General features: G+C 45.4%; 2 protein-coding genes across 4 annotated transcripts in view; both read right to left on the minus strand.

Moving 5' to 3' along the window:
* Positions 1-655: 655 nt before the first annotated feature.
* LOC127592269 (ADP-ribosylation factor 6-like) lies at positions 656-3,307 on the minus strand. Of its 2 annotated transcripts, none has more exons than XM_052052868.1 (2): positions 3,154-3,307; positions 656-3,039 (listed from the first exon to the last, which is right to left on the minus strand). In XM_052052868.1, the coding sequence occupies exon 2, from the start codon at positions 2,620-2,622 to the stop codon at positions 2,095-2,097; it is 528 nt and encodes a 175-aa protein (XP_051908828.1). In that variant the 5' UTR covers positions 2,623-3,039; positions 3,154-3,307; the 3' UTR covers positions 656-2,094. The 2 variants fall into 2 exon arrangements, with proteins under 2 accessions (XP_051908828.1, XP_051908829.1); XM_052052869.1 differs by having other exon boundaries at positions 656-2,962; positions 3,154-3,300.
* Positions 3,308-4,980: 1,673 nt separating this feature from the next.
* Positions 4,981-12,945, minus strand: part of akap12b (A kinase (PRKA) anchor protein 12b) — a 28,920-nt gene continuing 20,955 nt past the window's right edge. For both annotated transcript variants that reach the window (XM_052052843.1, XM_052052844.1), the window contains 2 exons: positions 6,984-10,748; positions 4,981-6,174 (listed from right to left, as the gene is read on the minus strand). In XM_052052843.1, coding sequence (XP_051908803.1) covers positions 6,988-10,748 — 3,761 coding nt within the window. In that variant the 3' untranslated portion in view covers positions 4,981-6,174; positions 6,984-6,987. The remainder of the gene's footprint in view (positions 6,175-6,983; positions 10,749-12,945) is intronic.

Genomic DNA, 12,945 nt, shown 5'->3' on the forward strand with positions numbered 1-12,945 from the left:
AGTAGAAATACAGATAGACACTTCAATCAATTTGGAAAAAAAACATTTATACGTTCTGAATTTTTTAAAATATTTTTGTTCAATAAAAATAAAAATCAGGATTTCAGACAACACATTCCAAATTGTCAAATAATTTTAAATAAAGATGACAAATGTATTTTTGTTACTTTTTTCTATATTTTATATATATATATATTTTTTTTAACAATGTATTTTTATTTAATAGTCACTGTATATTAAACATGAATTAATTTAAATTATTTGGGGATTTTTTTAAATAAAAATTTGAACCTGACGTTTAGAAAGGTTTCTTAGAGGGCTTTTTTTAAAGGCGTACCATTTATATAAAACAACTATTAAAACCACATGGAGAATTGATCACTTCCTGATTACGACACGTGTGACTGCTTCCATTTAAGTTATCACACTCCTCAACTACCGCGTGCCGCGCACGCGTTAAGGCCTTTCAACAAAAGTCGCCTCGAAACAACTTCTGAGCTCACTTCCACATCCGACGTGCGTGGCCTCTTCCGAAGCGAAGTGGTTAAAGCTGACTTGTCATCATTTATTCTAGGCGCGAGGCATGCAAGTGACTCACAAGTCTCGAACACGATGTCACTTCCTTTGGTGGAAAAAGGTGACACTTCTGCAGTGGTGTGGATATAATCATGTTTGTCTTTTTTTTTTTTTATTACTTCAAATCAGCATAGCAAAACAAAACAAAGACATAAAACAACGTTATGTAATGACGATGAAGAGGAACATGTGGTCATCTGAGCACCAAAATGGAGGTGGCAAACATTTGTCAGGGTCCGAAAAGGTCAGTCAAACTAAACAAGTGCAGCAAAGAACAGCCCTCCCCTGACTTTTTTCTTTTTGGTGTGCGTGTGTTAAGGCAGCTGAAACTACAAAAATGAAAGATCAATGTGAGACAATGAGCAAAAAAAATAGAGATCCATATCACAGTGTGTGAATATCCAACATCCAAAAGGTGTACAATCACTTGTTGTTGTCGAGGTCAGGGGGGACGGAAAAAAAAAAAAAAAACATTCTTCGAAAATATTGTTGATAAAGGCAAATATTCTGTCCTCAAAAGACTCTTACAACCCTTTGGATATGTAGCCGGAATACTCGTGGCGAGATTCCTCAATGTCACGGTGATAAATTGACAAATAATAGCAAAGCAAAGAAAAAGAAAAACTATCTTTTTGGGGGAGTATAGTGAGTAGGGTTGTGGGGTAGAAACTTTCGATGGAAATTAATGGGAATACAGTGGAGCACGCTACTTCAACTGCCGTGAATAATGGTTGCTCATTATAAGTGCCATGAAAAATTAAAAAGAAAAGTCCCCGAAAAAAAACAAATAACAAATAAGTGGGGGAAAAGAAAAAGAATAGTGGTTTCTACGCATAAAAAAAAAAATCTGCGAATATGTGAAAGGACGGAATTTAAAACATTGTTTGGCTCTTTATATGGAACTGAAACATAATTTAGGGAAATGTGTCCTAATCAGATTTCAGGCCTTGATTTACAAGCACACTAATTTAGTTTTTCAAGTTCTCGCTTGGTCTGATTATGTATTTATATTTTTGCTTTGTGGTCAAAATTTGAGGTACGAGTGATATCCGCGTAACAAAATAATTGAATGTGATACCCTCGATTTTGAGTTAATTTACTGAAATTTACATTCATTCGGAAAAAAATTTCAAAGAGTAACGTCCACCCGCGCCAGTTTGAGATGCCAACAGTTGTCACAAGATGGCAGCAGAGTACTTTTCTATTAGACAAGGCTATGGCTTGACTTAACAAAGCTCCTCCCCTCTGTTCAACATTGCTGCATGGCACCAAGACACTGCCAGATGGCATTAGACAATATTTATAACGAACTTGATAGGTTCCACTCAAAAAACAAAACAAAACAAAAACCGATGAGTTGGTGATTCACTGCATTTCCAAAATTTCTGAGCTTAACTTCTCATGGAAATTAATTGAACACTTCCACACCATTGCAACCCTAATAAAGAGTGGGAATCAAAAATGGGAATTAAAACAAGGATATAATTGCTAGAGAGGCGTCGGCATCTCCGAGCGGTGTTAAGATTTGTAGTTTGAGGTAAGCCAGGTGAGGCCCTCGTACAGTCCGTCGCCTGATGTGGCGCATGAGGGCTGCACGTACCAGTTGCGATCCCGGATACGCGTCAGGCCCAGCTTCTCCTGGATCTCGTGGGGCTTCATGGCGTCGGTCAGGTCTTGCTTGTTGGCGAAGATCAAGATGATGGCGTCGCGCATCTCCCGGTCGTTGATGATGCGGTGGAGCTCCTGGCGGGCCTCGTCGATGCGGTCTCGGTCAGCGCAGTCTACTACGAAGATCAGGCCCTGCGTGCCCGTGTAGTAGTGTCGCCAAAGTGGACGGATTTTATCCTGGCCGCCAACATCCCACACATTGAATTTGACGTTTTTGTAGGTGACCGTCTCCACGTTGAAGCCCACCGTGGGGATGGTGGTGACAGACTGTCCCAGCTTCAGCTTGTACAGGATGGTTGTCTTGCCCGCCGCGTCAAGTCCAAGCATCAGTATTCTCATCTCCTTGTTGCCAAAGATCTTTGACAGCATTTTCCCCATCTTGTTTATCGTGCATAAATACTTTTATTATGGCGATTAAAAAAAAAAAAAAAGCTCGGACGCAACAGTGTGGTGATGTGACCTGAGTGGGTGGGTGTATAGCCCTTGAGGGAAACAGAGAGGAGGCTTCAGTCTAACCTGTGCCCTTCAGAATCCACATTTCCATGGACGTCTTCTTCCACTGAGGCAGGCCCGGTCCAAAGCACGGGCTTCTCACTTCCTCCTTGGCCGCCGATTGTCTACACTTGCCCCGGGGCCTGTCGATGAAATTCACTGCCACGGTAGTGCGGCAGCTGCTGGCAATTCTCCGAAAAACGGCTTCAGAATCCCCCTCGTTCTGCTACAGCGGCACATGAAGCTGAACAAGGCGCCGAAAATGTCATTAATTAATCCGACTTTCTTGTGTCTTTCCCCCGCCTGTGTGTGACACAAGAGCAGGGAGGGGTGTTAGGCGGAGGAGGACAACTTTGAAGCTGAAAAGAAAAAGATCCCTCGTTTTCGACGTATCAAAGTCGAGTGAAAAGGACTCACCTTTGCGGCTAACGTCCTCCCCGCGATCCCCCGGGCCGTTTCTCCCCCCAACTCTTTCGCTTCACTTCAGCCCTCTCGCTCGCTCCCCGCCTTCGGCCCCGCGGTGCTGTGTGTTACCGGAAAAGGTGCGGACCCACATCGGGCGCCACTTCCTCTATAATGCTCACACACTAGCTTACAACTGTGCCGCCTCCAAGTGCTCGTCAAAAGCTCGGATATCTCAGTAGTTCAAGCGCAAAAGGCGTGCACACGAGTGTGCCAGGTCGTTATAAATATATTTTTTGTTATTTTGGTTATTTAGTCACAGCCCTTGAGGATGTCGCGATATTTATTGTGTACTTAATGTGGCTTTGCATTTTTACAGGTTCAATATTTTTCGCCATATTTCTACAAACCAATTTTCTTTCAAAGTTGTAGTCGTTACCCTAAGAATCGATACTTCTCCCGACAAATGATCAAATTACACCTGTTTACATTACACTCCTCGATTTTTAAACCTGTTTAAAAACCAGAATGCCCAATGAGAACACTTAAATGTTCCTATTTGCGGATGTTTAAACACACCTCACGCCATTTCGCATGCGCGCTCCAACCCGCCTGATTGGCTGCGTCGGCGCCATTTGAGCATTCGATTTGTGTCCAAAAATGTCACGTTTTTAAAATGGATCGCACATATTTAGTCACATGTTGAGTCATTCATGTCTATCTTACGGTCGGGAACATTCCCTCTCGGGATGAAGTGTGGTGCCTACTTTTTAATTCTTTTTGAACTTTCCCCTTTTCATTCAAAGCGATTGCGTACGTTACTGACGTTAACGTTGTGCGTGGGCGGGGAACGTTTCGTCACATTATACCGTATTTTAAAAAAAACAACGGCAAGGTCAGAAGCGCCGACTGCATCTACAAATTTGATTCAAACTTATTTTCAACAATCCATTCTCTACATTTTTGTTTATCTATTTCTCTTGGTAATTTCTTTTCAGTACTGAGATTGTTTCCGAACTTTTCTTGATTATAGTGGCGTATTTTTAACGAAGAATAATAATTGTCAAAAAATAAAAACATTTTGTAAAAATATTGTGGCCTGTTGGCGTATTCTACTCATAGTCCAATATTACTTTAAAAAAATAAACAACGTACAGCTGACTTGATTTTTAAAAATATCCACCGGAAGTGGCGTGCATGAAACAATCTCTCGTAACTACTTCCGCTTCTCTCAAGCTATCAAAACATTTTCATGAAACCACAAGGTGGCGCCAAACGTGCACTTATATTACCCAAGGTCCATCACGACCACCTCAAAGTACAGTGTTTCACTATTAATCATCACATGCAGATTCATAGGTATTTGTAAACATTCATGAACACAGTAGAAAAACACTTATGTTGGTTGGATGCGAACCTCCTTCTAAGAGAGCTGAACATTATGAAAATCCTGACATTAAGTGTGAGCAAACTGCGATGGGATATTTAATTAGTAATCATACCTTTTGTGACATTTTGTTCCGTGTGATTTTTTTTTCTGATAAAAAATGTGTCTCAGCTCATAAAAGGTTGTTTAACTGTCTATGTTCCCGTGCATGCAAGCATACACACTTAGTGACTTAGACTCCTGACGTCACTTGATAAGCCACACCCCTTAAAGGCCCACATCCAACTGCTTCATATCTGATAATTGTTAGCATTTAGTTAGCATAGGCTATGTGGTTGTATTTCACTATTTTAATTTGAAAATGGAAAATCGGTTTAATAAACTTCAGGTCATATTTTGTTGTGTAGCATTATTCATTCATTCATTCATTCATTAATGAAAACAAAAAGCACACCTTATTTTCCCCCGACTCTCTAAACTTTATTGAATGAAATATAGACATGTTTGTATAGCCGTACTATTAACAGCTTGGAAAATACAAAAAGACTGTTAAAATCATGCTTTTGTGAATATCATCAAGAATGAAGCATATATGTTGTTATAACAAGAGGCTTTGTCAGTACATACAAGTGTATACACAGCATCTGTACAAGTGTTAACAAGCTCACACTGAAGTTAAAGCTGACAGAGGGCGAAAATGACTTTTTGGGAAACATTTATGTACAAAAAAAAGGCAGATGCTTGATAAATGTGTTTTCTTATTTTGATCAAAAGCTTGCTGGTGTCAGCCATTGATTCAACTAAAGCAAATGTATTGAACAATAAATGTTTTCAGCAACCTCCAGACTGTGGTGGTCAAAAGTAGTTGCATTCATAAATTAATGCACTATAGTTAACCCGAAACGTGTTTGGGTTTTTTTCTACGACATGATGATGTGAGACTGGTATAATAGCATTTTATTGTGTTACGACAAAAAGAAAACAAGTGTAAAAGGTTCTTTCACAGTAAATTAGGAAGCACCTGTTTTTTGTATCTACATGAAACATGAAGTTTCATGTAGATACAAAAAAGAAAGAAATTCTCCAAATTGTTTTTTTTTAACCTATTTGACAATATCACAGTTTGTACCATGGCTGCTACAAAATACTTGAAACCCATTCCCTCCTTGCCTGATGCAACAATTAGCTTTGGTAATGACTTGTTGCGTCTGGCATTTTAAAAAATAATCTTCACGTGTGATGAAAAAAAAAGAAACAAATTGGGCTCAACATGAAAAAATAAAGGGGGACTGGAACAATACTCACGATATAAATACAATATACAATCGGTTTACCTTTTGAGATTCTCTCACGCCTTCACACTATTAGAAACACAAACACAGACACAGGTAAACGCTCGTCCATTCGCTTGCCTCACAGTGGAGACAGACTGGGGCTCGTTGGGGGGGGGGGGGGGGCAGCACGGCTCGATGCAGTTGGAGGGGGTGGATGCGTGGTGGACAGGAAGCTCGGTGACTCAAGCCTCTCTCAGGGCGGGAAGGGGCGGAGCCTATTCCCAGCATGTCAATAGGTCGTCGTTAGCAAACATCCCGTTTCTTCCTTGTATCGCTCTCCTTCTGGTTTCCTGGGCAACGGTGCTGTGCCTTCATCTGGGGTGGGTAGCAAGAAGAGATGTTAGGGACATTTTTGATTGACCCTCGTTTTGTTGCAGAGATGCAAGTAAACTATAACGAATGGCAAAGCAAGCTTTTGAAAGGTCAAACTCAAAACAATTTTAAATGTCTCAAAAACTTATATGCTACAATTTTTTTTAAAAATCAGCATTAAAATATATATTAGGAGACACATGAATCCATAAACAGGGCTCTAAAATGTTCATCCCTGATTGTCACTGACAGTTACACCTCCACCTCGCCTTCAATCAACTACAGTACAATAACAGTAGACATTGAAAACAAAAAAAAAGGCCTCTCGTTAAAAAAAAAAATTAAAAAACCAAAACATGGGCCCTTTGTTCGGCATATCAAAGCTAGACTTTACGAAGCGAGATGTGCGTATGCACTTTAATGGAAGAAAGTACAGACTCAAAGAGTCTGCATTGGAGTGGAGCAAGGCTGATAAAAAGGGAAGGGGAGGTGGTGAGGAGGGGTGGGGGGGTGGTCATAATCAGTCTTTCAGCACAAGTTCATCTCCCCCCCTCGCACACCACTTCCTTTTAAGACGCCGGCCGACAAAGGGGTCAATAACAGCATTCCTACTTTGATATCAAAGGTTCTTTGGTAACTCAGTGAACAAAAAAGCTTCTTCATCTGTTCGGAGGACCCCTCCATCACCCCCCGCCCCAACTTCTCTAATAAAAGTAGAGCCCATTGATGTTTATAAAATAGATCTCAAAACACATGAGAAACTCGTTTGATCGGTGAATGAAGGAAGTTTTGAATTCTGTGGCCCATCTCACCTGCTCACGACGCCGGTGTGATCTCTGCGGACGCCGGCTGGATCTCCTTCACCGCCTCTTCGATCACCTCCATCACCTGCGCCATCACCTCGGCGCACTTTGACGGCGTTCTCTCCTCCGTCTGGTGACTTTCCGATTTGTCGCTCGCGGGCCGGTCTCCTTTGCCATCCACGGGGCCGTTGCTGCCGAATTCCACCACCGCCTCCTCTTGGACGGACTCATCCTCAACTATCTGCGCGGTCTGCAGGACCACCTGGACGGCCATGTGGATCTCCTTTTCCTTCGGTTGTGGTTTCTCTTCCTCCGTCTCTTCCTTCACAGCTTCCAGTTTGTCGTCCGTCTGACTCTCGCCGATAATCTCCACAACCTCTTCCTCAATGACAAATTCACTTGCGGTTACCTCCACGGCTTTCTTCAAGCCTCCCTCTGATTCCTCGTCTTCTGCCGCAGACCCACCGAGGATCTCCGCCACCTCGATCGGAACGGTTTCGCATTGCGTGGCGACAAAAAGAGGCTTCACTGCAGTTTTTTCTTTAATGAGAGCGATAGGGGTGTCGGTGATAACGGGTCGCTCCGCCGAGATCTCGATCTCTTCCTCCGTGGTCATAACTGCCTGGACCGGGGTTGCGGTGTATGTTGTGGGGGCTCGGGGGGTCTCTGGGGTTTTGGGCTGCTCTAAAACTTTATCCACCGCATCCTGTACTACAGACTGGGCGATGATCATGCTCTGGGCCTCAATTTGACCGCACTCCGCATTATCGCCACTGGTTTCGATGGCATCCTCCGGCTCAGACGCCTTGGAGGTTGTTACTTGGTCCGCACAGGGCGAGCTGACGAGGACAACGGATTGCGTGATGACGCTAACCTGCTCACTTGGTGCTGCAATTTCACAGGCAAGTTCTTCTCCCACGATGGTTTTCGCACTTTGCTCGATGTCTTCTCCGTTCTGTAAAAACACGGGGACCTCCACCGTTGGCGTAACGGAATCGATCGTTGCGCCCTTTGCCACATCGGCGGCGGTCTCCGCAACTTGCGGCACCAGCAAAGTATTGACGATTCCGTGAGCCCCGGGCATGGGTTCGCGGCTCTCCTCGGCAGTTTGGACGTCCAATGCTTCAATCTGCAAATTTACGGTGGGCTCGATCTCAACGTCCTTCACTTGTTGAACTTGGGCGCTCAACAGGGCATCTTCTGTCACAACAGCCTCCTCCCCTTTTAACAACCCGTCTTCGACTAAGACCTCGGTGCGGAGACCGTCGGTGATCACGGAAACGCATTCTGTGATCGGAGCCGCAGGTTTCTCGAAAGAAACTTCAGCGATCTCCTTGGTCTCCAGGCCAGTGCAGATGGCCATGGCCTCCGTCTGGAGATGTGGCTCCAGTAGCCGGAGAGATTCAGAATCAGCATGCTGCAAAGGTGGTTCACATTCTTCTGAAGCAATCATAACTGGTGGAGCTTCACAGATCGCAGATGTCATGGATGTAACTTCACTTATTTCGACCTGAATGGCTACCAAACACTCCTGTGTGTTCTCATCCGTAGGTCCCTCGGGATCGCTGGTGGTGGTTTCTGAAGCAATTTCAGCGACGGATAATTTCTGTCCCGCGTGTTTTGGGGGCAGATCGTCGTCTTCCGCATTGTCCGTGTCGACGGATTTGGGCGTGGCGATATTCTCTGCTTCTTCGGTGATATCGCTCAGCTGATCGTGTTGGTCATCGCCCCGCCCCACCGTGGCTGCGATCCATGATGGGGATCTCTCTTCACAAGACGCTTGAGCTATGCTTGCGGTTTCCTCCGCCGGTTGTTCCTGGGCAACCTCGTTTTGTGCGTCATATTCTGATAGAGGAACCACAGCCGGTGTGTCCGAGTCCTCCTCGCTCTCGGTGGAGGCTTGTTTTTCAGCCTTCTTCTTCCTGAGACCGGGGAAGAACTTTCTCAGGGAGAAAGAAGACTCATCTTTCGGTGCTTCGCTTTCTGGCTGGACCTGTTCTGCGCTTTCATCTGTCTTCTCTTCAGTTTTAGCCTTACTCTTTGGCATCACCATGCGTTTGAGAGTGTCCCAGGCGGACTCTCTCTCAGGTGGGCTAGTCAGAGGTTCTGGGGAGGAAGCGCCTTCGTCTTCTCCTTCAACGCTTTGAGATTTCACCACAGCCGCCTCAGTCTTGTCCTCTTGCTTCCCATCTTCGGCAGCCGGAGCAGGATTCTCCTCTTCAATCTTGGTTTCCTCATCGTCGGAATCAGAAGTCTTCCTGGTCCTCTTTTTAGGTCCTCCCATACACATCAGGGCTTCCCAGGAGACCGAAGTGTCCATTTTCTTTTTGGGCTCCTCTGTGCTGCTGACCAGTTTGTCTTCAGTGTTTTCGGTTTTATTCTCTTCCTCAGAGGGTTTGTCCTCTTTAGCTTCCTCCTCTACATCCTTATCTGCTAACGGAGCGCTTTCAGAAGAAGACAAGGTTGCCGACTTTGCCGCTTTCTCACCCGCGACCTCGTCATCACTCTCCGAAGGTCTTTTCACGCGCTTCTTGGGTGTCACTAGTTTCTTGAAGGAAGACCAGGCGACGATTCCTTCCTTTTTCTTCTCTCCATCAGAGACAACTTCACCTTCGGCTTCCTGCGTGGATTCGGACTGGGCCCCCTCGACTTCAAGGGCATGCTCTCCAGATTTCTCCGGGGATGACGGTCCGCTCTCAGTTTTTGCCGCTTCCGTGGACTCGGTAGAGGATTGAAGTTCCGCCGCTTGCTCCCCAGACTCTGTCGGTTTCACCTCAGTGTCTTTCTTGCTCTTCTTGCTCTTAGTGGAGAGTTTCTTTAAGCCAGCGCCAGTGAAAAGCTTTTTGAGGGGACTTCCTTGGGGTTTCACCTTCTCTTGTGAAGCTGTGAGTTCAGAATCTGAAGTTACCTCTGCTGGAGCTTTCTCTTCTGCTTTTTCCTCTTCGGGCTTCGTCTCATCAGAAGCAGCAGTAGGGCTGTCGGTGATGACCTCGGACTCCGAGCTAGGCTCAGGTTTATCCTCTTGAGGCGATACCGGGGTCTCCTCTTCGGCTTTTTCTTTCTCTTCGGTTATCAGTCCCTCCTCCTTGGTTTCTTGCGCTGCCTCTGGCTTATGGTGCGCCTCCTCAACTTGGTCCTCGCCAACTGCCTCCTTGTCTTCCTCCTCTTTAGTTCTCTTAATGCTGGATTTCTTTCGGAGGTTAGAGAAGAGACCGGTACTAAATAGCTTCCTGAAAGGGGACAACGCAGCCTCCTGGGGCGGTGGACTGGCCTCGCCCTCCTTCTCGGCTCCTTCCTCTTTGACTGCTTCATCTGAGGTTTCAGCAGCATCTGCAGGACCCTCTGGGGTCTCGGCGTTGTTGGCATCTTTCGTGACTTCAGCCTCAGTGTCAGGCGCCTCTTTCTCTTCAGCGGTGCAGTTCTCTCCCGCGTTGGCAGCCTCAACCTTTGCAGGTTCATCGCTTCCGTTGACCACCTCCCCGTCCTTGTCTTTCACCGTCAACAGCTTCACTGGCTCTTTCTCCTCGCTCTTGTCCTTCTTCAGGGTGAACTTAAAGCCCACAAAGCGGAAGATCTTCTTGAAGCCCACTTCGCCCGTCTCATCGGGCTTCTCCTCTGCTGCCTTCTCCTCAACGGGAGCTATGTCGTTGCTCTCGGGAGATTCCTTCTCCACTTTGTCACCATTCACCTGAGGAGTCTGCTCGTCTGCGATGGTGTCCATGGTCTCTGAGGCGTCCTCCTTCTGAGCCACAGAGACACCATCAGGCTGGCCAACTGGAATGAGGAGGAAGTAACACAAACATTGCACTTTGTTAAACCGATCAATATTAGATTTCAGATAAACCACTAATTTATTTAGTACTCGTTTTGCTTTACCACTCCCCAGCTTTCAAAACAGTCGCCTGATACTCTGGGACACACAAAGGTCTAATTTATAGGTATCGCATTACCTGATTACATACATTCACACCACCTTTAAAGAAAAACTGTGGGAACTAACGTGGTCTTTTTTGAGCAAAGCAGCTCTTGCAATTCCAAACAAACCAAACGCGGAAAAAAAAAAAGCAAGCGAATTCCAACCTACTGTTCTGTGGTGCTACTTAAAAAAAAAACACCTGTGGTCTTGTCCCACACACACAAAAATGTAGAAATGTGCCCACAATCTAAATTAAAGCCTCACAGCATTCTTTGGATACTTTCGTGTTGGACAACAATGTACTTTAAGGTTTCCGGGGAATGATGCAAAAAAAACCAACAACATAAAAACACATTTTGTTGGGTCATTTTTTTTTTTGTGAGAAAATGCTTAGATGCTATGTATGGATTTAACCCAGCAAGGAATGCGTGCCTATGTTATTCCAGGTTGTCCTAAAAAGAGTCTCGCTTGGCTCAGCTCAGCTAAATTGTATTTTACGTTTCCAAAACCAAACAATGAAGAGGGCTTACACCCGCCCTTTTTGAATTAAGTCCCCTTGACCCACATTCCAACACAGCGGCATGGAAGGGGACTCGCCTCCTTCAAGGAACAACACAATAGCCATCTAACCCTTGCTGTGGCCTGTGAAAACAAGAGTAAAGGGGGTGGGGGGGCAGTGGCCGTTGTGGCGGTGGTGGTCGGAAACTTTGCCAAGATTCTACGTATTTACAAAATAAAGTGACGCCCATGCGGCGTTGTGCCATCGGCGTGGACTCGGGGGTCCCCTCTCGAGTGGGTGTCGTTTCAAAATGTGTTCATCGGCAAACACGCAAACTCAACTTGCCGCCTCCCCTTAAGTAAAGTTGTAAAGTCCAGGTCAGGCCATGTGTATCTACACGGATCATAAAACCAGGAACCATGTGGATTTAACACACTGCTGGCATCTCGCCATTCTTTTTGAGCTCATTTTTTTGGTTTGTTTTACAGGCACACATACAACAAACACCCTTGGACTGATTTGATTTAGGGGAAAAAAGGGGGGTGGCTGTCGTGCATGCTTTAAATAACGACTGAACCACAAAGAAGGCTTGTGGGGTGAGCCTGGGGGTTGAGAAGGTGGATGGACGGGTTCTTTTTCTTTTGACGGAGGCAGGTGGCGGGTGGCGTTAGCCTAAAGACCCTCAACTCCGAACTTATTTCAGTGCCATTGGCGTCCAGTGAAAAGCATGCCACATTTTGTGATGAAATAAACTTGGGATATCGTGATGGCACAACTTGGGGAAACAGTCACAATTGTACCGCAGCTCCCAAATTGAATACGTTTGTAACTCTACTCCGCTCCTGGTGAGATAACAGAGGGAAGCTGACACTTGTTTATCAACTTCACCCAAATGTATGCAAATCCTTCTTTAGGATGACTCGTCTGGTGCGGCAGCAGCTATGCAAACAAAAGAAGTCAGTTAAGCAGAAAAAAGGAGGCCAACTCGGGCGCTCACCCCCCCACCCCAAAACGACAAAGAACCCCCCCCCCCCTAATCTAAGGTGTGGTCAGAGTGTCTCCAAGGCGCCACTTTGGGAGGAGGGGTTCTCATCTCATCTCATCCACAGGAATAAATCAAAAACTGCATTTGTTCCACCCAAGAAGGGCGCCTATCACTCACAATTGAGAAAGAGCTGAGGCAAGAATCAGCGCCGGGATTAATTTTATGCGACCCTCTTTTACACCAGCCCCCTCCGCCTCCACGCCCTTCTTTTATTTTTTGTGGTTTTGGACCACTGGGAATTATGATCCCACTCTAATCGAATGAAATGCTTCACATGACGAGACGATGGGAGTTGGCCAGAAGTGTGACATGACTTTAAAAAGCCGGGGGCGCAAAACCTCTGCTCATCATGCGTATGATAAAAGGCAACTGTTGCTCATCACTGGTATTATAAAGACAGATGTGGGTAGAGAGCCCCCCCTCACCCCAAAAAAAAAAACTAGGAGCACAGCCCACTGGGTCACTTGGAGTAGGTCTGGAATTGGATGTATACTACATAGGGAGAACCACC

This window comes from Hippocampus zosterae, chromosome 19 (assembly GCF_025434085.1).
Source record: "Hippocampus zosterae strain Florida chromosome 19, ASM2543408v3, whole genome shotgun sequence".
Classification (NCBI taxonomy): domain Eukaryota; kingdom Metazoa; phylum Chordata; class Actinopteri; order Syngnathiformes; family Syngnathidae; genus Hippocampus; species Hippocampus zosterae.